At 46.4% G+C, this 25,679-nt stretch overlaps 2 protein-coding genes across 6 annotated transcripts; one reads left to right on the top strand and one right to left on the bottom strand.

Annotated features, from left to right (window-relative positions):
• Window positions 1-812: 812 nt before the first annotated feature.
• Window positions 813-25,592, top strand: cmss1 (cms1 ribosomal small subunit homolog). Of its 5 annotated transcripts, none has more exons than XM_068572238.1 (11): window positions 821-894; window positions 21,909-22,063; window positions 22,840-22,973; window positions 23,185-23,256; window positions 23,345-23,477; window positions 23,566-23,625; window positions 23,708-23,810; window positions 23,897-23,957; window positions 24,303-24,390; window positions 24,473-24,561; window positions 25,303-25,592. In XM_068572238.1, the coding sequence occupies exons 2-11, from the start codon at window positions 22,054-22,056 to the stop codon at window positions 25,384-25,386; spliced, it is 834 nt and encodes a 277-aa protein (XP_068428339.1). In that variant the 5' UTR covers window positions 821-894; window positions 21,909-22,053; the 3' UTR covers window positions 25,387-25,592. The 5 variants fall into 5 exon arrangements, with proteins under 5 accessions (XP_068428338.1, XP_068428337.1, XP_068428336.1 ...); XM_068572239.1 differs by lacking the exon at window positions 821-894 and adding an exon at window positions 21,664-21,774; XM_068572237.1 differs by lacking the exon at window positions 21,909-22,063 and having other exon boundaries at window positions 813-894; window positions 23,188-23,256.
• On the bottom strand, window positions 4,127-6,939 carry LOC137782851 (filamin A-interacting protein 1-like). Its single transcript, XM_068572524.1, has one exon. It carries the CDS (start codon window positions 6,682-6,684, stop codon window positions 4,471-4,473), a length of 2,214 nt encoding a protein of 737 aa, XP_068428625.1. The 5' UTR covers window positions 6,685-6,939; the 3' UTR covers window positions 4,127-4,470.
• Window positions 25,593-25,679: the final 87 nt, after the last annotated feature.

Genomic DNA, 25,679 nt, shown 5'->3' with positions numbered 1-25,679 from the left:
AAGACGTGTATTGTAATGTCCTCCATGGAGAAACGCTCAGTGGAACAGGAGGTCGATGCTCTTCTCTCTGGAAACGTCCCCTCATGATGAATAATGAGGATTTATCCTATAATTGCATATGTCACGTGTGAAAAGGTTAGCGTTTGAGTTTTAAAGGCTAAATATAATTATGGAGATCCTATATTTGAAATCTAATTAAGCGTCAGAGACAACAAAAGTAACTGAAACAAGAGGATCTGCCTTTGATCCTCTTTCACTGGCAGACAATGCTTCATGGTACAGTACTACGTGGTGGAGAGGGGGCGATGCAGGCAAACAACTGAAATGATGACCTGGACCTAACAGTCACGACAACTATATAACGTTACATACATATCTGCTATATCAAGGCAACTATATTGGCAAGTTCAAAGGAGAGTCACAGCATCTCTGAGACTATTGAATTTGTAAATGGAAAACGTTACAGTATAGAATCAGAATCAGCTTTAAAGGCCATGTAAATTTGCACATACATGGAATTTGAATCTGGTTTCTCTTTGCTCTTTGTACTTATATACAAAAGATGAATATAAAAGACAAAAAGAAGAAGCTGTTCCTGTGTCTTGACTTAGAGTGTATTCATATAAAGTATCTCTGTTAAACCCAACATGAATCCATCATACCATCATCACTAATAAATATGGGATAACTTGGTTTCATTCCCATGGTGTCCCGTTAATGTTTTTACGCAACACACTTCAACGTTTTGAACGTGCTGCTTTTGAACGCAGCCTCACGTGCGCTCTCGCTCTCAGCGGTAGATTCGGATTGGACAGACTCGCGGGTCTTTACTAGCTTTCAGGAAAATGGGAGACGACCTGGGTGACGAGTGGTGGGCACACGAGGAAAACTCAGGTAACTTGCGTTACTTTAACATCTTTGTGTTGTAGTATTTGTAAAACACGCGTGGTCCGGAAGGTGTTGTTTTAAAGCGATCTGTTGACAATATTAACTTGTAGCGGTCGCGAGTGAAGCCGGGTTGCTAACTGTAAGCTAACGTTAGCTAGCTAGCGGTGTGTTCACATTCGCTGCATGCTGGGTAAAGTTATTGTAGCGAACACGCTGTGTGTTGTTTGTGTAGTTTACCTGTGGTTTGTGAGGAGAAAGGGAGTTGAGGTTGGCAGCAGGAGTTGCTCCGAGGAGAGGATGTGCAAACACGTGTGTGTCTGTGAGCGTCATGATAACAAATCATGAAGGTAACGTGACGCTTGGGCCTCGCGTTGTCTGTCGTGTCCTGGTGTTTATCTCACAGTTGTGTTAGTTGCCAAACGTAACTTTCTTGTGTGTATTGTGTTGTGCACACCTCGTGTCCACACGGTAATGGAGCCCTGCAGCTTCATGCGCCCTGCATACCAATAGAGGGCAGTCCTGCGATGCGCCCGCGACCATCGGCCTGATTGCTTCAATAAACACGGCAACGTGTTGCTGTGTTGCTGCGTCGCCGAGCAGAATGTGACCAAGTTGAGTCACGTACTTGAGGACGATCTTTGAGTATTTCCGTTTAAAACTTCTTAAAAGTATGCTTCTACTTCATTTCACAGGGAAATGTTGTGTTTCTGGCTACACTTCATGTACTTGACATGTTTAGTTACACACGTTTCCAAATGGTAAACTTTTTACTTCAGAAAAATATTACAATATTTTCACCACTGCACTGATACAAATGCATGCACAGACAATACTCACCAAGCCAATTACTTTATTTATTTACATTTATTCAGAGGAGGAAATTGATTCTGTGAAATACAATCGTATTAATATAATATGTTCCAGCTTAACTATTACAGGGAATCAGACAGTGTACATACATAGTACTGCTGGTACTGTTATCTGAAAGTCACAATAAGTCTTTCAGCATCAAATGATGCCTAAAAAAACTAAATAAATCTTATATGTTAACATTCAATGAATCAATTATTAGGTATACACATCTATTAGTTGTTCACTTCATGTTGGATTAATTTTCTTTTTTTGTGACGGAGCTGTTTGTGTGTAAAGATGTCATAATGTCACACTTTGCACAGTGGAATATAGACTTCTAGTGCCAGCGGAGACACTGGCAGCACCACGCTGTCATGCATCACATGCATTTTGACCTTTAAAAAGCTCATTTATATCCATCATCACCATATAAATCCACGGTCTCCATGGAGAGATGTCCACAGCTCTGGTTTTTTCTAGGTTGGCGTCCCGGCAGCGTTACATTTGTCTCTCGGAGCTGCTCGACACTAAAGGCTGAGAGGCTGACTGACAGGGAGAGTTGAAGTCTATTAGTTTGCAGCACCGACTTTGAAGTCATAAGAGTGAGAAAGAGATTTGTAAGAAGCAGCCTGACTTTCATGGTGATGACTCTCTGCCCACAGCAATGACAACATTTCTCATGAGGCTCCTGTCACGCTTCAGTCTGCCCTGAACTCTCATCAAATGCCTCATCTGGCTTCTACCTTGCCAACCGGTGATGTCAATGCGGTGAATGTTCCTCCATGTTTGCCCCCCTCCCTCCAACTGTCAGCTGGTTTCTTATTTAGATGACACAGCTCATCACAGCTTTTATTCAAACTGAATAACAGGCCATTTATTTCTGCCACTCTATGAAACCACACTTAACCGTATATTTTGTGGTTTTGACCTTTTCAGAAGTTGACCAACTAGAAACCATGAATGTTGTACTTAAAGTTTAGGGTATGAGGTATTCTGGAAGTTGGATACTGTTATTAATGTATTTCTCAAAAATAGATTATTCATGCTGCTCATTAGTGTGCTACATATTTTTGCCAAATCCACCTTACCGTTTAATATTCTGGATCCTTCCCGTGCGTGCCTCGCTGTGCAGTTTGCTCAATTGAAGGTTTTTTCTTTTACAACAGCAACGTGGTAAAACGGTTGAATACTCGTTTGTATTCTTATTGGATTATCTTTTAAGTGACTCCGACCACAGACGAGTTTTGCCTCTGTAAAACATGAAAGTACCAAACAGGAAAATCTGATAAAGGACCCAGGAAATATGTATAATGTAAGCAAATCAATGCAACCATGAAATAAACTCTGCAATGGCAGGAGACGACTGTGCAGAACGCTTTGCTTGCTGTGGCAACATACAACGCTAACACAATAAGATGCTAATGGCTAGTAAATTATGACAAACTGAGAAAATGTTTTAAGGTCTCTGCAAAAGTTTGAAAAGGTTTTTAAACGTATGTTGTTGTCAGTTTGATGTGTTAAGACGATGGTAATTATAAATGACTTTTTATCATGTTGGTTACAAATAGAAAAAGGCTTTTAATAGTCCATCCACCATAAAATGTTAACAGTCCAGCCACCACTAGGTGTTCCAAGTTTAATTGTTTCAGAAAACACATGAGCTCAGTTTTCCAGTGCTGTTTGAAGGAGGTTTACTGTGTGAAGAATTCTCTGTGGTTGAAATAGCTGGTGACTCAACTGTTGACGCAAACATGGAAAACACAAACAGAGCTGCACAGAATGCTCTTTTTATATTCAAAGCTTGTCTTGAGATTTTAGAAAAAAGTCTAAAATACATAATACATGACGTTATCGCCCTAAAAAAAGAGATTAATTGTGGGTGCTGGTAATTCAGCTGCGTTTGGGCAATTGAGAGCAAACTGGTTTCTGAATGTTTTGCAGTAAAAAAATTTAATTACATCTATCTTTTTCTAAATCAATTTAGACTTTTAGAATTTACAATGCTCGGGAGATATTGAAGTTGTTTGACTCTCACAAGTCAAACAATTCACGCAGCCTCCATTTAAATTTTATATTATAAAAGTGGCCTAATCTTTATTTAAACTGTACAAACAGACATGATTTAGACAATAAAGAATATCTACATAATGAATTCAACTCTTCCTGTTCTCCAGTAGTTCATAGTTCACATTTAACATGTCATGTGAACGGGTGTGTGTTTGATTTGTTGTGCGTTTGTAGTGTTTAGTTGACCCTGCAGGAAAAACATCCAACCAGGTTTTGGTGTTTTCTAAAACCAACTGTTTTGCTTTCAAACTGTCTGGCAACCTGCCAGCTGTGTTGATGCCAACCCGCTCTCAAAAGTATTCAAGGTGAAAGAATCAAATCAACACAAAACATTTTTAATAAACAGAAAATAAACAATGATGAAACAGAAAATTGAAAAAAGCACATCACACATGTGGTAGCGATGCTGCGTCTCTTAGCTCTCACACACACACACGTCACACAGTCAACAAATGGTTGTTAAAGTCAGTCTACACACCAAATAGACCAAATGTGATATACAAAAGGCTCTTTTTAGACAAATACCACAAAGCATTTATGTCATGAATGTTACAAAATACAAAGAAACTTTCGATTGTCATGAGAGAAAGTGAATTGTTTTATTTAGCTGGTCTCCGAATGTGACTGAAAACACTATAATGTACGTTGAGAATCCATGTTCACCTAATCAAAAAGGCCACTTACTGTAATGTTTGAGGAATGTGCCGCTGGAGAGGCAGCGGGGGAAATAGTGATGCTACTTGTAATGGTGCCAACGCCTTTGACGTGACAGCCATTAGCGAGCACTTGAGTCCTCTGCTCGTGTCGGAGGTAGTAAGGCCCGACCGGCTGCGGGAGGCTGTGAGCCATCCCGTTCAGAGACTGGCCGTACGGGCTCCCCAGGTGGATGTGGATCTGGTTGTCCTCGGTGGCGATGATACTGGGACTCGCCTCGGTGCCGCCGGACCTTTGAGGTTGCCGGCTGCTCTGCCGCTCCGGCGTCTTGCCGTGGACCGCCGGATGAGCCGCGTCGGTGGGCTCTGGAGAACAAGTCCTCACCGTGACGATCTGAATGGGGGAGCCGCCGTGGTCGGGCGTGGCAGAGCGCGGCGGATTCGGATTCAGCGCCCGGGCGACGGGCGCGCCGTCGAACGCGGAGACGGTGCCGTCGGGGCTCGACGGCGGGGATTTAGCGTTGACTGCGGACAGAGCCGAGTTTTGGATGATTGTAATTCTCTGTTTGGGTGAAGCGCCGCTTGTAGGGATGAGGGCGGTGCTGGTGAAGGAGGTGGCGGCGTCTCCGTTGGGGCTGCTTATCTCGAGCGTGGCCGTGTTGAGGATGTGATGGGGCGTCACTTTAATCTGCAATGGCTGCCCCGGCGTGTGCGTTAACATCATCACCTCTCCGTTGGCCGCTTGGTGCAGATCTATGCCGTTGGCCGACCGGCTGCTGTATTGGCTCATGTTGTTATTTGTATTGTTCAGGTTGCTGACCACAGAGCTACGTCGGTGTATGACTTCTGCGTCGTGGTTTGGTTCCTCGTCCTCGTTTTCTTCATCGAGGGCCTCGCCCGGCTCGCTGAAGTCGGGCGGCGGGCTATCTGCCGGCTCGGTCTGAACCTCCTTGGTGGTCTGGTGAAGGTCCGCGTGGCGCTGTTGGTTGGCACCAAGTGTCCGGTTCTTGATTTGCCCGTGCCGGTCGAGCTCACTGCACAGTTCCTTCATCTCTCTGGCCAGCTCTCTGTTACTGGCCTCCTGCTGGGTCAGCTTCTTCTGCAGCGTGGAGTGGTCCGTCTGAACCCTGCAGATGGACTCCTCGGTTCCCATCAGCTTCTGGAGTTTCTGCTTCAGCGCGTCGACCTCTCTGCCCAACAGCCTGGACTTGACCTGCTCCTTCTGAAGGCGGCAGAGGAGGAGGTGCTCCTGGTTGACCTCTTGCTTCTCTGCCTGCTCATACCTGGATAGCTCCCCCTTTGCCACCTCCAGCTCCTCCGTCAGAGCCTGGGACCTCTTCTGTTCGTCCTTGAACCTCTTTTGCAGGGACTTAAAGTCATGTTCCACCTTCATCAGTTCCTCCTCCAAGACCTCCTTGTCCCGTAGTCTCTTTTGCAACCTCTCCAGCTCCAGGGTCAATTCCTTGACCTTGTTGTCGTCTGAGTGGCAGTGGCCAGCATTGTACTTCTCTCTCTCTTTCCTGTTTTCTAAAATCTGTAATTTCTTCTTCATTGCAGTGATCCTACCCTGCAGCTCTGCATTCCTCTCCTCTTCGGTTTTGAGTCTGTCTTGGAGCTCATATTTTTCCTTTGCTATGCCCTTAATCCTCTCCTCTAAATCTGCCTTCGACCTCAGCGCCTGCTGCCTCTCCTCTCTCGGTCCCTCTGTCATCGTTGCCAAATTGCTTTGCTCGTTTCTCTTGCCCTCCTTCCTGTTGAGTTTTTCCTCGGCCTGTCGGAGCCTCTCGGCCGTGGTCTTTCTGTCCTCCACCAGAGCTACAGTCAGTGACCTGAGCTTGGCCAGGTCCTGTCTAATCACCGCCTCGCTCTTTCCCAGTTGGCTTTCAACGGCCTCCAGCTCTCTCATCCTGACTTTCAGCATGTCGAGCTCGCCGGACAGCACCTTGCTGACCTCTCGCTCTCGCTCCAGGCTGCCCTTCAGAACGCCACACTCCTGTTTGCTCTTACCTAAAGCCTCCTCTATCCGGTCCAATTTGCTGATCCTGCCGTTGAGTTTATCCACCTCGACCTTCAGGCTGCGGCAGTAGCTGGTTTCCCTGGACAGGCTGCGGTCCAGGTCTCGACACTGGTCCCACATGCGTATCAGCTCCTCGTCCTTTCCCTCCATCTCCACCACCCTTCTCCTCAGTAGCTCCACCTCCGACAGCAGGCTTGGGGCGGTCATGGCGTTCTGGCTCTGGTGGATGACGGGAACTTGATTGTGGTCCAGTGATTTGAGCTCTTTCTTTCTCTGGTAAGCGGCACTGATCTCCAGCTTGATCCGGTCCGTGGCGAGTCTCTGCTCCTCCAGACGCTGTTGCTCCTTCACGACCAGCAGGGCGAAGGCCTTCAGTGCCGTGAGCTCATCCTTCAGAGTCGACACTTCCTCTTCACTTTGCTTCTCCTTAATTTCCTGGTATTCTCTCTCCTTCACAATCAGGAGCTTGAGTCTGCAGAGAGAAAAAACCACACGATGCTGATGTCAAACTGAATGTTTGGCATGGTTTCATTGTGTAATAGCCTCCAAGGACGCTTTGTGGTGATTATACTTAACCTCTTAACCACAACTTTTAAACACAAATAGTTTCTTCAATTGTGTTTTTCAGACACAAACATTTATTTATGTTTTTCAGAAGAATTTGGAAAGCAATTCCCTCCTGACTCAAACGTGTACAGAAGCTAGTGATACATGAAATTATCCTTTTCATGCATGCATCTGTGTTTGTTCCATACTTGTAAACCCTAAAACATGTAGATACGTCCACGTAATGCCATGTCGTGTTGCACTTCTCTCGGATGTTTGGACTATTACAGCAGATGGTCCCTTGGCAGAGAGTGTTTGTTAATTAAGAAGTTCCTCTACCCTTCAGTACCCTCAACACTGCACCCAATCACCCTCCTTCTGTGCCCCTCCAACGCTGCCCCGTTTCCAGAGAGAAGCAGGAATTCCCCCCTGTTCCATAAGTAATTACAGACCGGTTACATTTGCAAGTGCTGACACTCCCCACATTTCCCCAGATGCATGCCAGCAATGTACAAACGCATTTAATACACACTGTACAAGAGAGGCACACTTCAAAGTGATCGCTCCATTTTCACTATTTGGAATCAATGACATTGAAGTGTGGGGACGGGGCTGCTGGAGGTATCCACAGTGCAGATAGGGAAACTTATCCAACATGTATAACCTATGTCCATGTGGGATTATAGCATTTAATGAAACGCGCGTGGAGATTTGTGGTCGAGATGTTTAGAGCAACTAATATAAAGTGTAAAATATGAGTCTGCACATTGTGTTTATGGATTTATACATTTTACATTTCGAGCATCTGCTCACTGGTCTGAATAAGTTTAATAGGTCACACGGCCTAATCTCAAGGTTCCTATTTAACAGTCTCACTTTTTAGTTGTCTTGTCAATAATGCTTAAATCGTAAACTTAAAAATGACACGTTCAGTGTAAAGTTTTCAGTGTTTCCTTGTTTGTTTTCAATACACATCTTAAACACCTTTTGAATCGCTCTCTTGTTATTTGATGCCAACATGACAAATTAAAGATCAAAACTCTGCTGGACTTAATTTGCCCGTAGCTCATCTAGAAGTTAATCTGTTAATAAGTTTGTTAAATACACATAACTTTTCTGCCGGTCTGGAGGGTCCTACCTGTGCTGTGACGTTGGCTTCTGTCCTTTTTTAAAAAATCCTGAGAGAATAAATCAGCTCTGCTCTTTTACTTCTCCCTTTCCCGGAGATCCCAGTGATGTGGACATTCCATCCGGAAAACCAAACATTATGAGAAGTGCGCTGCACACGGAGTCTCACTCGCAGTCCTTGGCGCCCATTACATCATCAGCAAGTCCTTATATGGGACTGTGTGTGTGTGTGTGTGTGTGTGTGTGTGTGTGTGTGTGTGTGTGTGTGCGCGTGTGTGTGGAGTTCAGCCCATTCCAGATGAGGTCATTGTGTAGCGATGCCAAAGAGGCTAATGGGAAGGGCAGAATGTATTTGTGTATATGTGTGTCAGCGTGCGGAGAAAACTAAAGCTTTAATCACAATTCAAACTGGAACGCTAACACTCTGCAGGATTAGCCTGAGCTAACATGCTAACGACGCTGTGTGTGTGTGTGTGTGTGTGTGTGTGTGTGTGTGTGTGTGTGTGTGTGTGTGTGTGTGTGCTGTTCCCATGTGTTTTAAGAAGAAAAACATGTTTTGTGAGTTTTGCTTTGCCTGGGGCCGATAACCTGACTGTGAGATGACATCATCAGTTCACCCTCAATTACATCCATATGTCTCTCTCTCTTTCTCTCTCTCTTTCAATTCCATTTTTTCCCATTCTTTATGATTCATTGGCATAAATGTAACACAAACAATATTGCCAAAGCATCAAGTTAATGAGATTATAAAGAGAAAGAACATTGTGCAATTAATAAAATCTGTCTCTTTTAAGCTCTCGCTCTCTTTTTCAATTCAAAAGGGCTTTTATTGGCATAAACATGTTGCCAAGGCATCACAATACAGATCTCTCTCACTGCGTTTAGTTATGAATTGTAACTGCAATTACAAATGTATCCCCGCCTCATGGTGTTAGTCAAAGTCAAAAGCTGGTCACAACATGAACACCAAACGTCATAATGGGAAAATAAATGATATTTGATCTCACAACATGAGACGCTGCCTCCAGCGCTGCAGGAGAAACTAAACATCTGAATGTGGTGCAGGTTCCTCTGCTTTCACTGGAAACGTCTGGAGGATTTCTCGCTGTCAATCAAACCCATCGAGCGTCCAACTGCAGGCTGTGACCTCTGAGTCATGTCGTCATCGCACAAGAATTCACAAAACAGCCCCAAAGACTCACTTAAACTTCAGCTTTTAGACACTTTTTGTCTTCCAGCTCTTTCACAACAGGACGAGGGACGGTTGCTCAAGGGTTCAAGGGAACGCCATGAGAGGTTGCGCAACACTGACCGACGCTTGTGCCTCAGGAAAGTCCGGTCATAGTGGATGAACCGGCACACAATGTCTTTTTTTACCGCTTCAGATCCGGCAGCTCTGGTTCACACCAACACATTTTCTCGGACAATAGTTTCTAAATATTTGCCGCATGATGTCATCTTATCGCGTCGCTTGATCGCGTTTAACTTTCACACGTTTGTGTTTTTCTTAATCGCAAAGCCCTTCATGGTTTGTTAAGCCACACACACACACACATATATATATATATATAAATATATATATAATCTCCACAGCATGTGTCCCAAACCAACTGCGTCGTAGTCGAACATGAACTCTCTGCAGCTTTGACGGCGTCGCTGACCACGGCAGTTATATAAGTTCATGATGTACGGCCTGCATTCTGCTCCTTGGCGCTCTCGTTAATCTCTTAATTGATTGATTACAGCTGTGGCTGCCTGTTTCAAAGTCAGAGATCACAGAGGTTGATAACCTTTCCCTGAGACTTGTTTCTGTTTGCAGCAGCGCTAACGCTGATGGATGGACTCAGTCGCTGTTCATCGCTCGGCTATTGTTGGGGAATGTTTCAATGTTTTGTTGAATAATTAGGTAATTGGTCTTGGAGCTCTTCACCCTGCTTTCGCTCTTGCAAATTGATGATCAGCTCGGTGCAGATTAGATGACGGTATGATTATTAAATCTCCTCGGCTAGCACTCTTTGGTAAGGGACGGTCTCAGGGAGATGAGATAGCTCTCTGGTGGTGGAATGTGAGGGAGAAATCCTCCTCATTCCTTACACTTCCAATCCCCGCAGAGCGACTCCCAACCCAGAGTTCACGAGGTCCTGTTTTTGCTTAGAGGAGGGCTTGGCAATCAACAGCGCCTTTCCTCAATTACAAGTATGATCCGATCCCTCAAAGGCATTTCCAAGAAAACCCTCAAACATCGCCCCTCACATGAGAGGAGCGCTCTCTGAGCCGTTGTCATAGCTCCTATTTTCATCCAGGGGTGTAATTTGGCAATATTGAATTTTTGTAGCTGCTGCCTCTGACAAATCCTCCAGATGTACGAAGCTTAATGCTGTATAAGGTCACAGAAAAGGCATATTAAAGAAAGGGAGAAAGCGGCTGAGGCGGTCTTCCCCTCAGATTTCTTTCTCTTCATTTAACAGCACGTTCAATAAAAATGAAGCCACGACAAGCGCGACCTCGTGTGCTTTGTATCGCTAATAAAGAGGCCCGGCGGCTCGTGATCAGCTCCGCTCTGAAGTGATGCGCCGCCAGGCTCTCGCGGTGATTTAAGCCCTTCTTCTGGCATATTATTGGCCGGCCCGGCAGATGGTGGATGTGTGTGTCGAGTGTAAGGGATGGACAGATTCAGAACAGCTGCCGGTTTCCGCTCCGACGCAGCCAAGTTTACTTTGTCCTTTTTTCCCTTCGAGCAATTTTTCAAAAAATGTTTCCTCCACCATGTTTAACGTTGAAGCGAGCCAGAGAGCTTTTATTTTGATTGATTGCTTGTTAGCCATGTTATAGGCGGGGCTGCGGGGGTCGGGCTGCCCGTGCCGGCCCTCCGGCACCACCAGCAGGTTGACCGTTATCGAATCAATTGCCATGAAATTATGTCGGCTATTTATTCTTTCATGGTCCACAGAGGACGACGTTTGAATGATGCTGGCGGTCCTCTAGCCACACCATGAGGTCGGCATCTGTAATTCAACTATGATGGATTGCCGCAAACTTTGGCTCAGACGTTCGTGTTCCCCTCAGAATGAATTGTGATAACTTTGTCGATCCCCTGGCCTTTCATCAGTGGAGCAAAACATAAATTCATGAACATTTTAATATGTTTGTTTATGACTAAATTCTTGCGATAATGTCATTTTCATCAGTCCCAGCTGTACTTTGCATTTAGTATTAGCTGAACAAGCTAAACGCTACGCCTTATGGAGCGTGTTAGCATTCTTGCTGAACATTTTAACATTATTTTCTTTTTAGCATTCATCCCAAATAACTCGTGTGCCCAGAGCACAGCCTCATGGAGCCACTGGCATGGCTGCGGACTCTTTGAATCATATTTCTCACTCGCTCCTCTCCTACATCTGTAGCACTTACTGGCGATGATGTATTGCTCAGAAGGCCACATCAGTTGGAGAGGAAAACAAGAACTAGTTTAAAAGTAGTTTGCGGCTTGAGGGGAAAGCCTGTGAAAAGTGTATGATGGAGAGCCGGAGTGAACCGATGGGAGCGCGGGTGTCTTTGGCGTGCCGAACATATGTGTGCGGTTAATGCCGAGATGCTGTCGGCCCATTGGCGGTTCATAGGAAACGCACACGGACGCAGAACTTGTTCTGATGGCTGAGGTCGGAACAAGCGGATCGCCGCATTGTGATGTGCACGATGTAATCATCCTCTGACACGCAACGGGGATCATGCTATGGCATAAAGTGATTATATGCCGTGACTGGAATTTGCCTTATAGTTCATCTGCTGTGCACATGGCACCTTGTGGAAAGTCGTCTGGTGGGGAAATGAAAAAGAGAGCGCGGTGCTGATTTTAAGCCGGGCGGAGTGGCTCGCTTAGCTCAGAGCGAACGCTTTGAAAAGAAACAGGGAGGGAGATTGAAAGATAGTTCAAGTGGATTTGGAGTAGGGGTGGAAATTATTTCAGTTAAATATTTAGGCTACTGCAGAGCAAAATGTAAGAAAGACAGGATGGAGCGCGAGATGAAAGGGACGGGCTGTATCGCCATGTGCCTCATGTTGTTTACCCTGTGGATGAATGCAAGCATTGACTCAGCTCAAAGCTTCTGGTGCCAAGCTCAAAGAAGCTGAAATGCAGTTGGGAACACACACGTGCAATGTAAACTCGTCTTCAAGTGTGAGAACGCAAATAAATGCGTACAGGCAAAAGAGCTGCAGAGAGGAGGAGATAATGTGTTTGTGCTTTCAGGGACTTTCGGTTACTTTCATCATCAATTCATCTGCAGATTATTTCCCTAAATGTAATTGTTTGCTCGATACGATGACAGAAAATTGTCATTTTCTAAAGTCCAAGGTGACATCCTCTCATCAACATTGGTCTGACAAACACAAAAATGTAAATGCACCACAAAGGCTAATCCAGCGTTGCAGCTTCGGGTCATGTGACGAATTCAAGTGTGATGTTTTCCACAAGACAAAGGAATCAATGAAGGAGATGAAAATCCTCTTTGTTGAACCGTCAGGAATGTGTGAGCCACACAGGGTTCACACTGCGCCACAGACACGCCGTCTACTCATGTATGAATCATCATTAGGACGAGATGAACCGCAGAGCCTTCATGTGTGCACGTTGTGGGTTTCCACATTGTTTTTTGGAATAGACAAATTCTAGTAAACTAAATCACTCCACTGGCTTGGCTATTTTCAGTCTTTTAATTGTGTGTGTGTGCTTGTGGTGGATCAGTAAACCTTCTCACTTTGGCACACAGATGCAGACAACTAGTCTCCTCCCAAGGCTGCAAGCCCAGTGCGGGTCCGGCCTCTGTGCAGCCAGATTACAGACTGGACTCTGGCGGTACACGAGCCGAGACGAGCGGCGACACCGACACAGCGGCCCCGTTGTGGGCCTCAAATTGCAGAGCGAGAACCAGCGACCTCCTTCAAGCTAAACCCGTAGCCACATCTGAATGTGCTCTCTATTTCTGAAGGGAATGTATTTATTTCTTTTTTGTACCCACAAGTGAACCACCAGCCCATTTACTTGGTTTCGAATTAGCTCTCATCCTGTTGTGTGTGTGGTGTTGTTGGATTGGGCAGCACAGTGCCACTTTAGACCGTACATGTAATTGCACGCGAGTGTATGTTTATGTGTTTTACAAGCCGGAGTGAACAGAGCCAGGCCGGCCGCGAGGTCTGACCGAGGCCAGAGCGTACGGGACGGTGTCCTAGTGGAGTGAAGTCCAGTCTTGAGGTCACATGCACCAGAGAGGCTTTGCCCTCCGACTCCGCCATGGAGAGCATCACGGACCGACACAGACGGAAAGAATTTAAGCCTCCACAAGTGTACATCACACAGCTCCGATCTGGCTCGTTCCAATGTGCTGAAATACTTTAATCCCTTAGCCTCTTCTCCAGCAGCTGTAAATCCTCACCTCTTTTAAACTACACTTCTACAAGTGTAGCTGCAACGCTGGCTACCAAGTCAGCCGGGATATATGTCAATGTTTGCCGTCTTTGCTTCGGCGTTGACCTGAAGCTCTCGGGTTCGGTGCACCGACCTCTCTCTGTCCTCCTGCAGGAGGACGGCGAGGCAGTTGCTCTTGTGGTTTGAAGCCCGGTGGCTCATCTCTTGCTCCTCGAGCCGGTGCAGGGCTCCGGCGTGAGAGCAACACACCTCCAGGAGGCGCTCCTGCATCCTCACAGAGGAGCGCTGCAGGGCCTCCACTATGTTGTGGAGCTGAGGGGAGAACAAAGGGATGTGCAGAGGAAGAAGTTGACGTAGCACAACTTCTTCACCACGTACATAGTGTGTGAAGCTCCTGTCACTGTAAAGCGTAAACTTTTAAAGATCATGTGACCCAAACTAGACTTAAGATGCATTTTTCCCAATTAGCCAATCAGAACGCTTAGATTCCCTCTGTGCGGTGATTAAATGTTATTTAAACAATGTACATGTTACTTTGGATAATCCAAGACTTTACTTTATTTTTGAAGCTTGTTCTCCCGTCCTAAAGAATGAGTCTAAACACATTTTCAGATTTTCTAATAGACCCAGCACACGCAACACCTGCAGTACAGCAAGGTAACAAATGTGTGCAACCGTGCAGCGATGCAGGCGTAATAGATGCTCTTATGTCGGACAGTAATGCATTCCCCTCATTAAGTTTGATCACCCGCTCCATATGGTGTCTGGTGTCTCTCTGTTGGTACCTCAGCGATGGGCTTTCTGTACACGTCCTGCAGGTGGTCCTGCTGGTGGTCCTGCTGGGCCCGGAGGGAGTCTCTCTGCAGGGCGCGGAGCACCTTCTCCGGTCTGCTGGAACCATATCGGGCCCCCGGTGGAGCCGCATCAGTCCTCTCTGCTTTCAACAGGGCGATTACCTCATCTCTGGCCTGCAGGGTCAAACATTCCAGCGGGACGACTGGTTTTCATTTCAGTACCTCGCGCCGGCTGCAGCAGCAGCTCTCAAAACTGTTCACGTCACTTTTTGTGCGTCACGTGAGCTGCAGAATGAAGGTGTGTGTGTGCGGGGTGAGATGAACAAGATCCCACCTGCATCCCTGCAGGACGCTGAGCAGGAGCAGCAGGTCGTCACGGTCAGGTCTTCCTCCCGCCGCGCCCTCGTGTCGGGGTGGAAGGGAAGCGTCCAGTGTTTCCTTTGATCATCTTGATTCCAAGAAACCATTTTGACGCTTTTACCAAGTGGCTGCACGGCTTTAACTTCACGTGGGAGGAAGTGGAGAGGGTTGCGTTATTGGAGGTGGCAGCTGAACACAAACGGACACGTGCTTTAGATCAAAGGATCCTCATTGTATTTTCTACTGTCTTTACAATCCAATATTACTGTCTGTACGTGTTCCTTTATTTATTTTCCGTTATAAAATACTGTGCTCGACATAACATCTCTCGAATTAATATACACAATAATTTCTTGACCGTACAATTGGTCATTTTGAGGCTTTCCTCAGTGAACGTCTGCAGATTATAAACCTTTTGCGGGTTAATCCAGTCAGAAGGCGTCTTATCATCACTGTTAGTGTTACTGAAATGGATCGGCCTGCGCCTGGCATCACTGGAGGCTGATGTCATCTCGTAGTCTTCCTCTTTGCACATTTACAACAATCACTGGCAGGTCAGTTGTGTGTGCGTGTGTGCGTGCATGTGTTTGTGTGTGTGTCACGTAGGATTTTAACATTGTTAGCTAGCCAGCTTTTTTTCCGCCCCGGTGTTCTCATCCCATATTTAGAGACAGAAAGGAGTTCATATTGGTGGAGGATGATGTCATCGCTCTGCTCCTCTCGTCCCAGCTCTCTCATCGTCTGGCAACACCTCTGATTCCCGAGTTGTTGGTTTGTTTGGATAAGTTAGGCCCTTGTTTTTTTCCACTCTTTTGGACATTTGCAAAAAGCAATTAAGTGAAGTATTTAAATAAAAATGCCTGGAGGTCTGTCATGGCTCTGCAGTTGTTTTAAGGCTGTGATTAAGACCTCCTCGGAGAAATTCTGGAAAAAGCGATGTGACTATTTCCTTCTCTCCGCCGCTCTATTTGTCTCTGTCGTTCTCTCCTTTACACGAGCACACAGGCGGCATCTGCTTGTTGTCAACACGCTTCGAGACGAACCTTGAGTTTCCTTTAAACAAGACGAACAACACTCCTCGTGCATGAGGGACACACATTGTGTAAGAAAAACAAACGGCAAGCCAGCCTTTTTTGAGCTGCTTCAAACTGCAGCCAATCCTCTTCCTCGGCTATTGGATCCATGTGAGAGTGTTGGCTTCCTTAATAGATTGTGTTTGCATGGAAGTATTTTCTCTTGGCCTCCGTGTGAGGAAGGAGAGCGACGATCTCGGCCTCCCTCCCTTCCTCTCGCCCTCTCGGTATCAATCAGGGAGACGGATGAAGCTGTCTCAGCTGTCCCTGCGTTCCTTTTACTCCGCTTGTTTCCAGCGACAGGAAGGGATGATGAAAGCTCTTAACACAATTGCTGAGGAGTTTTCATGAGGTCACTTTTAAACCATCAAAACTTGCAGCACTCAGGAATTTCTCTTCCCCACACCCTCCGGCACCAGACCACTCCCTCACACAATCGACTACATTAACTCAAATTATCATATATTTTATTGGTTATTATTTACAGGTTTAAAAGGAAATAAAGTGGTTGAGCTTTAGAATTAACGAGAGCCTTCATCGGTGAGCTTAAACAGGTTTAGTCCCGGTTTGGTGCAGAACGGCATGACGTGGTGGAGCGGATGTGAGCTGGTGATCTTTGGCAGGTTATGTATTTTCCTTAGTGGCCCGCGGCCATTTCTATTTCTTTCCTTTTGCCCGTCTGAAGGTGCCGTTAATGTGAGCAGTCAAGCCAAGACGCATGCCTCCGTGTCCTTGCTCTTGGCCTTCAGCTGACTAATGGTGATGGTGTCTGAACACCTCACTATGCTCACTCTTTCTCTCACACACACACACACACACACACACACAGATGGCATTAGTCAGACTGTGTTCGTCTTTAGCGTGCTCAGTGTCTAGACATGCACACACACTCACTCCCACATGATGCCAGGCATGTGCAAATACCTCTAAATCTAAGCGCTGGCTCAGAGCCAGACTCTGCCTTAGTAATGGTTGCAGGGGTCGCCTCCACTGAGGACCGTCCGCTGGCAGGCCGGTTGGCAGTCGGACATGTTGCTGCCACCTCTGTTTATTCATCCCAGCAGCACCCGGGGCAGCGTGCCGGCATCCCTCCTGTCTCGCTCAAAAGGGCACCGGCTGCCGCCCTCAGAATAAAACATTAACAATCACCGAAAAGAAAACTCGCTTGACTCTCCGGCGAACCCACAACTGGTCTGCACGCGCACACAGTTTGTGTCTTCGCAGAACAAGTGAGCAACTTGAGCAAACAACCCGGCCCGTGGCCCTCCGGTGCTGTTAGGTTTGAAACCGCGGCCGGGTTCCTTCTCCGCGAGCGGCTCATTTCCACTTTATGTCCACCTGTCACGGGACGCCGGCTCAGTCTGTGCCCCCGAGTCCTCTCCGGCTTCCAGTTTTCCAGGGTCAAGTTGGCTGTGCACGCTGCGATACGCACTCTGCTGCGTGGCTGATGCATGCTTTGGCGCGAGCGCAGCACTGCGGGCGTCGCTGGTGAGAGCGCTGCAACAGAGAAATGATGCAGCTAACTGGAGAGAAGAGCTGGAGATGTTCAACAGCCCCTGAATTCATTTTGTCAGCGAGAAAGCTGCTGTTCAGTGCGTCCAGGCTGCACGTATTGCACAATGCTTCATACGCCGTTGACTTCAGGTGACGATCGACCACCAATCACTGCTTTGTCGCTCTGTTTTAAAGCGCCACAATATTGAATTTTTATGTCAGCATCGTTTTCAGCCGGTTAGTTTTGACTCGTCTTGACTGTTAACGCTCATTAACGCTCCAGGAGAAGCATTAAGAAACTCAAGAAGGCTGTGCATGCCTCACAAAGTGCACGGATGATTCATGAACATTATTTTCGGCCTTAAACGGCGTTCTCTTTCATTATTCAGGTGTTGTTGTGTTTGATGCGCATGACAGAAGATGTTAAATGTTTAAGTACGGCTCCACTTTCATTGGATCAGTTGTAGGTGGTAGATGTGTTCCTGCACTGCTTTCACACGCTGGTGGTTTACACCAGTACTAAAGGCTGAGCGTGGGGTTGATGGAAGAACACAAACATTTTGTTATGAAACAGATTCCTGTGATCTGAACCCGACTCAATATTTTCCTCCTCTGTCAGGATTCAAGTGATCTTTGAAGTTTAGATAATGGTGTTGATCTAAAATAAAAGTGAGGCTGAGAATATTCTAGTATAAGGTGATGCAGTACTGTGCTGCCGCTATGAAACATAACATTTCATTTATTTATAGTAACGAGACAGATGAAATTAGACCTTCATCTCAATGAATGTAGTTTTTCTTGCAGTCTTTCCAACTGGATGTGAACATATGTTTTAAATGACTCTTCAGTGTTCTACATTATAGTGACTAACGCCTGTAAATCAAATGACACTCATAACCGTGGAAAGCAAAACAGACGTTTTTACATCAGTGTTGTCGGGAAATCAGGTCAGCATTGTGTTGTAATGATGTGTTTGTGTCCACCGGGACTTTTTAACATATACGTATGTGGAACAAGAGCTCGTTAAGGAACGAAGATGTGAAATTCTCCCATTTGTTGATGGTTGATTTTGTCTGCTTTGGGTCAGACGTGCCCGAAACACACAAACACTTTAAACCTGTTGGATCGGATGTTAGATTCCACATTTATTGCATCAAAGAAAAGAACAAGCGAGGAATGGATGCAGTGATGAGCACGAGGTAACGGCCTTTATTCCCATTACATACGTTTCAATATGCTGGCGAGGCGAGAAAAGGGTTTCCACATCGGGCTCTTGTGGAAGCTTAAGAGCTTTGGGTTATTTACATAACCTCATGTCTCTGATTAGCACCTCCTGTGTGACATCATCAGGAGCTCCTATCACACGCTGCCACCGAGCATCCACCCTGAACGCCGCTGACCCAATTCATGTTCAGCGACTTCACCAACTAAGAAAATGAATGATTTAAAGGACATGAAGACCGGCACGGAAACAAGCCGAGCTTAACTTTCTCCTGAGTTGCCACTGCTGTGAGATAACGATGCTGAGAGGCATCAGAGGTCAGATCATAGATGAGCTTAACTGTAGAAGGAAAAAGACCCGTTGATGTGTGACGATACTCTCATGCATCCACACAAGACGTCGGGTTGATGAGCACAAACTCTTTACTGTAAACTTTCATGTAAGACAATGAATGGGGAAATAGTTTGATCCAGATTCCATTTATTATTACGGTTTGAGTCTGTGTGTGTGTGTGTGTGTGTGTGTGTGTGTGTGTAGCACACTACGTCTCTCACAACAGTTGGACAGGATGTCCTGCTCTGCGGCTCCAAAATGTTTGAATCTTAAATAGTCCATCAGTGTCTGCTGAGCATCCAGTACTCCTCCTGCCGGTCACACTCCCTCCCTGCACTCGCTCATGTTCACGCTCTGCTTAAGTGTCCTGATGACGCCTAACAAGAACAAGGATAACCAAATAACAATTACTTCCATCCCTCGCTGAGCAAGCTTTTATATTCGGGCGAGACCGCGTGAATCCTCTGTGGATTCAACCTCCATCTTTATTTCAACTTCGGTCAGCCGGCGTGGAAACAAATCCCCTGGATTAGCGACGCCACGCTCTGCAGGGAACTAAATAATTGGACGCAAAGTCAAAATGACAACGGACTGAGCGGGTTGGACGGGACCGGGTCGGGAGCCAACGCATTTGTAAGCAGAGCGGCGTTGGTCTCTGCTGCTTGTTAATGTCGCGCATGCAGCCTGAAGTCCCCATTGATTTAACAATAACACATGCTCAAACTGTGGCTTTGGAAAGGAAGCTGCAGGCCTCCAAAACCAATAACTGCTGCACCCACTGGCGCAGCAGACCCCTCCCCAAGTCAGTCGATCAGCATGTCTCCAGATGAGTTATTGATTGTTTTAAACAACCGCTGAATTGATTTCATGGGAAGTATCGTATTGTTTTTATAGAACCACACGACAGTATAGTTTTTTTCCCCGTTTGGCCTGTTTTTTTTGGGGATAAGTGACCCTTTATCCTCCCGCAACACAAAGTGGTGTCTTTAATCGCACCAATGGACTAAACTGTGTTGACGATTGAGTTTTTCCGACGGTTTTAATCAGTTGTGTCGGCTCTGTGCCAGTTTACACGGCCAATCGCCCTTGAAGCTAATAACCAGATCGGAGTGCCGTTTGTCTGAAACTGAAACCGCTTCCTGGCACCAGTCGATTGGATCCCCTTTACATCCAGTCAGCGACGTTGACCGGCCATTAAAACCAGTCACCTCTATTGATCACCCATCAAAGATGGCCGCGCTGCCCCGTTTCCCTGCGTCTGCGCCGTCTCCTCTGCCGTTGGCTGTCATTGATCTGTGGTGAGCTGCGAGCTCGTTGCCTCGGAGGCGACTGGAAGCGTCCTGGTTTCCTCCTCCTGCTCCATCTGGAGCCGGTGTGGCGTGCAGGATGTCGGCGGCGAGGCCGACGGCACGTTGGAGGTATTGACCTTCTCATGGATTATCTATCGCTCCGCAGGCAACACTTGAAACGCACCTTCACCACGCAGCAATCTGCTGAATGTTTTGCTTTTGACTTTCCAGGACAGCGAGCGTTCAAAGGAAAGGAAAGACTGGAGCGCTGATTGATTTGCAGCTTTTAACAGTGGAGTGGACACATTGGTCTGTTTGTGTCCTCATCAGAGTCCAAATGGACAAAGACACGAGTGCAATCAGTGTTCTCTCGTTCTTTTTCTCTCTTTAAGAAGTAGCCGGGTTCCTCTCTGCTTTATTCATCTGTTTGCATTTAGTTGTCAGTGTCACTGTCGTCTCAGACTCAGTCACCAGCCTGTCCTTCTTGTTTAAAACATTCATTTGTTGGTTCTTTTTGTGCTTCCTCGGATTCTTTAAGCCCTTTAATCATCATTTTGTATTGCAGTGTAGTCTATTAATTTGCGTATTGCCCTGGGTGTTGCGTTGGCTTCAGTCTGAATGCAAAATCATGCAGTAAGGATTAAAAAGTACAGAAGAAGGCTTTTCTCTCCCCTCTCCCCTTACTACTGAAGCCATCATGCAACATAAATACCTGCATGAATGAGTTTAGAAACATGAATATCCTCCAGGTTGTTCTTAAAGTGTGCAGCTTTAGGACTACTTGGTTGTTTTGGTCATCGGTTATTGTGTTGAACCTTTTCACGCTGTATCACCTCTGTGATGTTACGTTGTTGACGCACATCTGTACAAATACGTGCAGATGTATGTAATTGCTGAATATGTCGGAGTCATTCCCGACATTAAGCCAAATTAAAATGTGTGTTGAAGCAGCTCATCACCTCTGGAGCGTTGCTGAACGGCGCCTTGTGTTAGCTCTGTTGTGGTGCTGATGGAGAGATTAAAAGTGTGCGTCGGGCTTGACGTCAGCGTCCTCATCAGAGGGTTCTGGTTCACATCTGAACCCTCAGGCTCTTTGTGTTGATGCTTCACAGCTCGTTGGGTCCAACACGGCCGTGTCAGGAGGATGACGATCACATTAGAGAGGTGAACTTTCTACGTTTACATTTCTAATTTGCTGCCTCGGTGCGTTCTTTAAAATATCTGCTCATCGGTTTTAATCTTTTTGCACCTCTCAAACTCTCAGCTGCAACCACACGCATGTAAACCAAAGCCAGATCCTCCTGGTACACGTCGGCACCAGCAGAGAAATGTACACTTACCTGCTGCAGGTGGACCTCCTCCTGCTCACAGGCCTGGACTCTGTTTCATTAATGCATTCATCTCCAATATCTTCAAGTCCTCCCCTGTGACTGGTCTTCTTCTGCTGGTCCTGGTTCCTGGTCTTTGGCACCTGTTTGTCCTCCTTTCCTTCAGCGTGAGATAGTGGGAGGAAGGGATGAGCTCTCGCACAGTAAGAGAGGAGAAATGGATCGCTTTGACCCGTCAATAGTGGGCGTGGTCTTTCAGCAGGAGGAGTGTGTGCCGGACAGATGACGAACAAATAACGACAAAGGTTGGAGTGAGCGATGACGGGGAGAACGGGCGTGGTTATCGAACGATGGATTAAAAAGAACTGCTTAGTGAGAGTGCACTAAGATCCCTGAGCCATCCTTCACGTTGTCCTTCCTTTTGTATGCTCTGTTGTAGTGGAAACAACACCACCAACAATACAGAGGTGAGGGAGTGAAGACTGGACGAATCGATTGTGCGACGGTAAATCAGGAGGACAGACCGAAGGCAGCACACCTGGCGTCAGGTGCTCCACTCACCAAATCAGAGACCTCCCATCCGTATGAATGGAGGCGAGTAAAATACCTGTTTTGGTGCCTCTGATGAGGTTTCATGCTTCATCGACACGGTGCCGACACACACGAGCAGACGGCCGGTCGTCCGACATCACGCCACCACAAGTCAACCCGAGCTCTTACACACACTTTGACGCGTGTCCACTTCCAGAAGACGGAGGCGTTGTAGAAAAAGTGGGAGTTTTATAAAAGCGCCCTCAGGAAGGATTCTGCACTGAAGCCACATGTTTACTGCTCAGCTCGGCTCTGACGTCTGTTTCTTCTAAAGAACTCTGAACACAACCTGCACATATATTTTATATATTTATATATACGCCAGAGGGTCTGAGTGACCTCACGGCATGAGACGAGAGGGATGCACAGAGACGTGGTAGCGATGGAGAAGCTCATTGTAACCACATGCTCGGATTGAGCTGCATGGTTATCTCGGGTTTGTTTCCTCTGGAGGCTGAAATGTGTGAGAACGCGTTCACCTGAGGAGCAACCAGAGCCGTTCACGACACGATGTGCAGAAGCTAAATAACTCGTGAGGTGTTCTCAGCTCTGTGTCTGTGTACATATCTGTGCAACATAAACCTGGATCAGCTCTTTGCTTTTGTTTTAGCCGTCTGTCTCTTTCTGTGCGTACTTTGAGAGAAACAAAGTCCTTCATTGGTTTCACATACTTTGCAGATTTTGATGGCGATCTCAATAGTTAATTCTTATTGCGGTCACAAGTTAATCCTCGTATCCATGAAGTGTAACGAGGAATCGTCTTCCTCCTTTTCCTTCAGCTGCGTCCGAAGCGGAGGACGAGACGCAGCGAGAGAAACCACCGACAGACCGAACAAAGAAAAAGACAAAAGCTGAGAAGAGGAAGAGTTTAACGGAGGAAACGGTTCAGCCCAAGAAGAAGAAGACGCAACAGGTATTATCATCACAAGTAAAATGATCAATTGTCACTCTGTGAGATTTAGATATCAGGTCATGTGTCAAATTAATGGCACAAAGCTCTTTCTTGAGAAGTAACACAACACTTTGAACACACCAATGTGATGGAATGGATTAAATGGATTATGCAGGATTATCTCATGCATGTTCAGATGGATAAATAACTTTATTAATGTGTGTTTTCACAGAAGGAGTGTATTATTCCTCAGAAGAAAGACACGGAGGACGACAACCAAACCAAACCCAAGAGGAGGAGGAAGGTGAGTCTGCTGACGCGTTTAAAACAAACCACTAGGGGGCGTCAGCCACTGTGAACGTTTCAGTACGCGTCTTTGTCTCGGTCCCCAGAAGAAGACCATCACCGACGTCTTGTCCTCTTCGGAGCCCAAACCCGGCTCTCCGGCTGACCTGCAGGCCCTGGTGACGCATCACTTATCGGGGAAGCTCTCTGTGATCGAGCAGGAGGAGCTCAGACTGCAGGGTGAGTTTACCCCCCCCTCCTTGAGCTGTGAGGCTCGATCAATATCAGCTGATGTATTGATTCACTGAGGTCCCGTCTGCGTCTCCAGACGGCGGCTTCCTGTCCAGTAACGACCTGACGCACTCGCTCTCCTCCTACCTGAAGCACGGTGAGCGGCTCTGAGCGTTGAAGTCTCCTGTTGGACGTTGACTTTTAGACGCCGGCTTTCATTCGCTCTCTTCTTCTGCTAGTTTGTCCAAAGTGGTCCAAGGTCCAGAAGCAGCACGCGGAGAAGAGCAGCGTGGTCCTGCTGGTCGTCTGCAGCTCCGCCCTGCGGACCATCGAGCTCATCAAGTAGCCCGCGCCGCCCTTCATCTTCCTCTTCTTCTTCTTAACCTTTTGTTATTTCCACTCACACGGTTTCTTCTGCTTCCTCGCAGGCAGACGACGGCCTTCAAGGGTGAAGCCAGAGCCGTGAAACTTTTTGCAAAACACATCAAGGTAGCAGAGGAAACGCATCATTTCCTACTTGAATCACTTCTTAAAACCCAGTTTTATAGGATTGCTTTTCAGTGACGTCGTCCTTTTATGTTTTTATTTTATTATCTGTTCTGCAGTTCTATTGTCCTCGTGGTTTTGTTTGTATATTTAGTATATTTGTTTGTTTGTGTTCAATGCTTTTATGGTCTTTTTTGTTTGCAGCCATTTGGGTGTGTTTGTTTTGTTTATCTGTGAAAGCACTTTGTAAACTGTTTTAAAAAGTGCTCTATAAATAAAGTTATTATTATTATTTGTGTACAATTTGTTTGTCAGGAAACAAACTTGTTTCATGTATTTGTTCTGCAGATGGAGGAGCAGGTGAAGCTGCTGCAGAAAGGCGTCACACACATCGGCGTCGGGACGCCCGGCAGGATCGGCGCTCTGGTGGAGAAAGGTGGGCGTGGTCAAAGCGGCGCTGCCGGTTGGAGGAGACGTCCGGTTGAAGCTCACCTGTGTGAACTCTTGTGTCTGTCCAGAGGGTTTGAGCTTGAAGGCGCTCAGGTACGTGGTCCTGGACTGGAACTGGAGGGACCAGAAGCAGAGGCGCATGGTGGACGTTCCCGAGGTGAGCTGCTGCCCCCTGCTGGCCTGAAGGACCTGCAGGCCGCTCCGTTACTGCAAGGAGAGCGTTTCCTGTTTCACCTGCTGGAGAATCACTGAATGCATTTACTCACTGATAGTACATGTTAGAGTACTTTATACTTCTACGCCACTATGTTAGGAAGGCAAATGTTGTACTTTTTACCTCACTACGTTAATTTGACTAAACTAATTACCTGCAGATTCAGATTGTCAAGACAAAATATGAAACTAATAGATCCTGATGCATTGTTCTAGGTTCAGTCAGCTGGCGATGTACAGCTGCAACATTAACGTGATGTACACATTAATACATCAGTAATTAAAACCCTGGAGTGACAACATTTGCACATAAATTATATCTCGAGGCCATGAATGTATAAGAATATAAATGCAGGACTTCTACTTGTAACTGAGTATTATTACACTGTGTCGTGCTCCACCACACACACACACACACACACACACACTGGACTTCACAGTGAAGGAGACGTCTTCTGTCCAGCTGTGACATTTTTAATAAGAACAATATTTACATTTTCATATAATCTGGATTAGTCAATGAGGGAGGAGCTAAAATGTTTGTTTTTTTTAATAAAAATGTACAAAGTTATTTATGTTTTTTGGTCAACTTGTATCAGAAAAGTCATTATTTATTATTTAAAGTATCTGTTTTAATAATCTTAAGAGTTTTTCTCTACATTTCTGTGTCATTCGTCTCCTTCAGGTCAAACTGGAGCTCTTGCGGCTGCTGGAGAACGGCATCCTGTCTGCCTGCAAAGAAGAGAAAGTCAAAATTGGACTATTTTAACATCGTTGACGGGTTAAAGGTCGCCTCTGTGTTTGACGCTGCACGCTGCTGCTCCCTCCGTGCGGACGCCGCTTCCTGTTTGTGTCGGTGTGACGGCGCCGCTGTGCTTTCAGTCTTCAGAGCTGAAATCCAGCGTGTTGTTTGTTCTCTGTTGTCCAGCGAGGCGTCCCAGTGGGACACTTTGAATAAACGGACTCAGAATGAAACCGGCGTCCTCGTGTTTGTTCAGTCTGACCTTGGGAAGCCCCGCCCACCGAGCGTGAGGTCATGAGTTTACTCCTCCACGAGGAAGT

Source organism: Clinocottus analis, unplaced genomic scaffold (assembly GCF_023055335.1).
Source record: "Clinocottus analis isolate CAN_PGR_092001 unplaced genomic scaffold, fCliAna1.0.p SCAF_12, whole genome shotgun sequence".
NCBI lineage: Eukaryota > Metazoa > Chordata > Actinopteri > Perciformes > Cottidae > Clinocottus > Clinocottus analis.
This window is presented reverse-complemented; position numbering and strand designations above follow the sequence as displayed.

Excerpts from the sequence above, each read along its gene's own strand:
- cmss1 (XM_068572235.1), top strand. The coding sequence starts at position 846 with ATGGGAGACGACCTGGGTGACGAGTGGTGGGCACACGAGGAAAACTCA. Across the intron at positions 22,974-23,184 it reads AGAAGAAGAAGACGCAACAG|AAGGAGTGTATTATTCCTCA; the intron begins GTATTATCATCA and ends GTGTTTTCACAG. Across the intron at positions 23,626-23,707 it reads CTCCTCCTACCTGAAGCACG|TTTGTCCAAAGTGGTCCAAG; the intron begins GTGAGCGGCTCT and ends TTCTTCTGCTAG.
- LOC137782851 (XM_068572524.1), bottom strand. The coding sequence starts at position 6,684 with ATGACCGCCCCAAGCCTGCTGTCGGAGGTGGAGCTACTGAGGAGAAGG.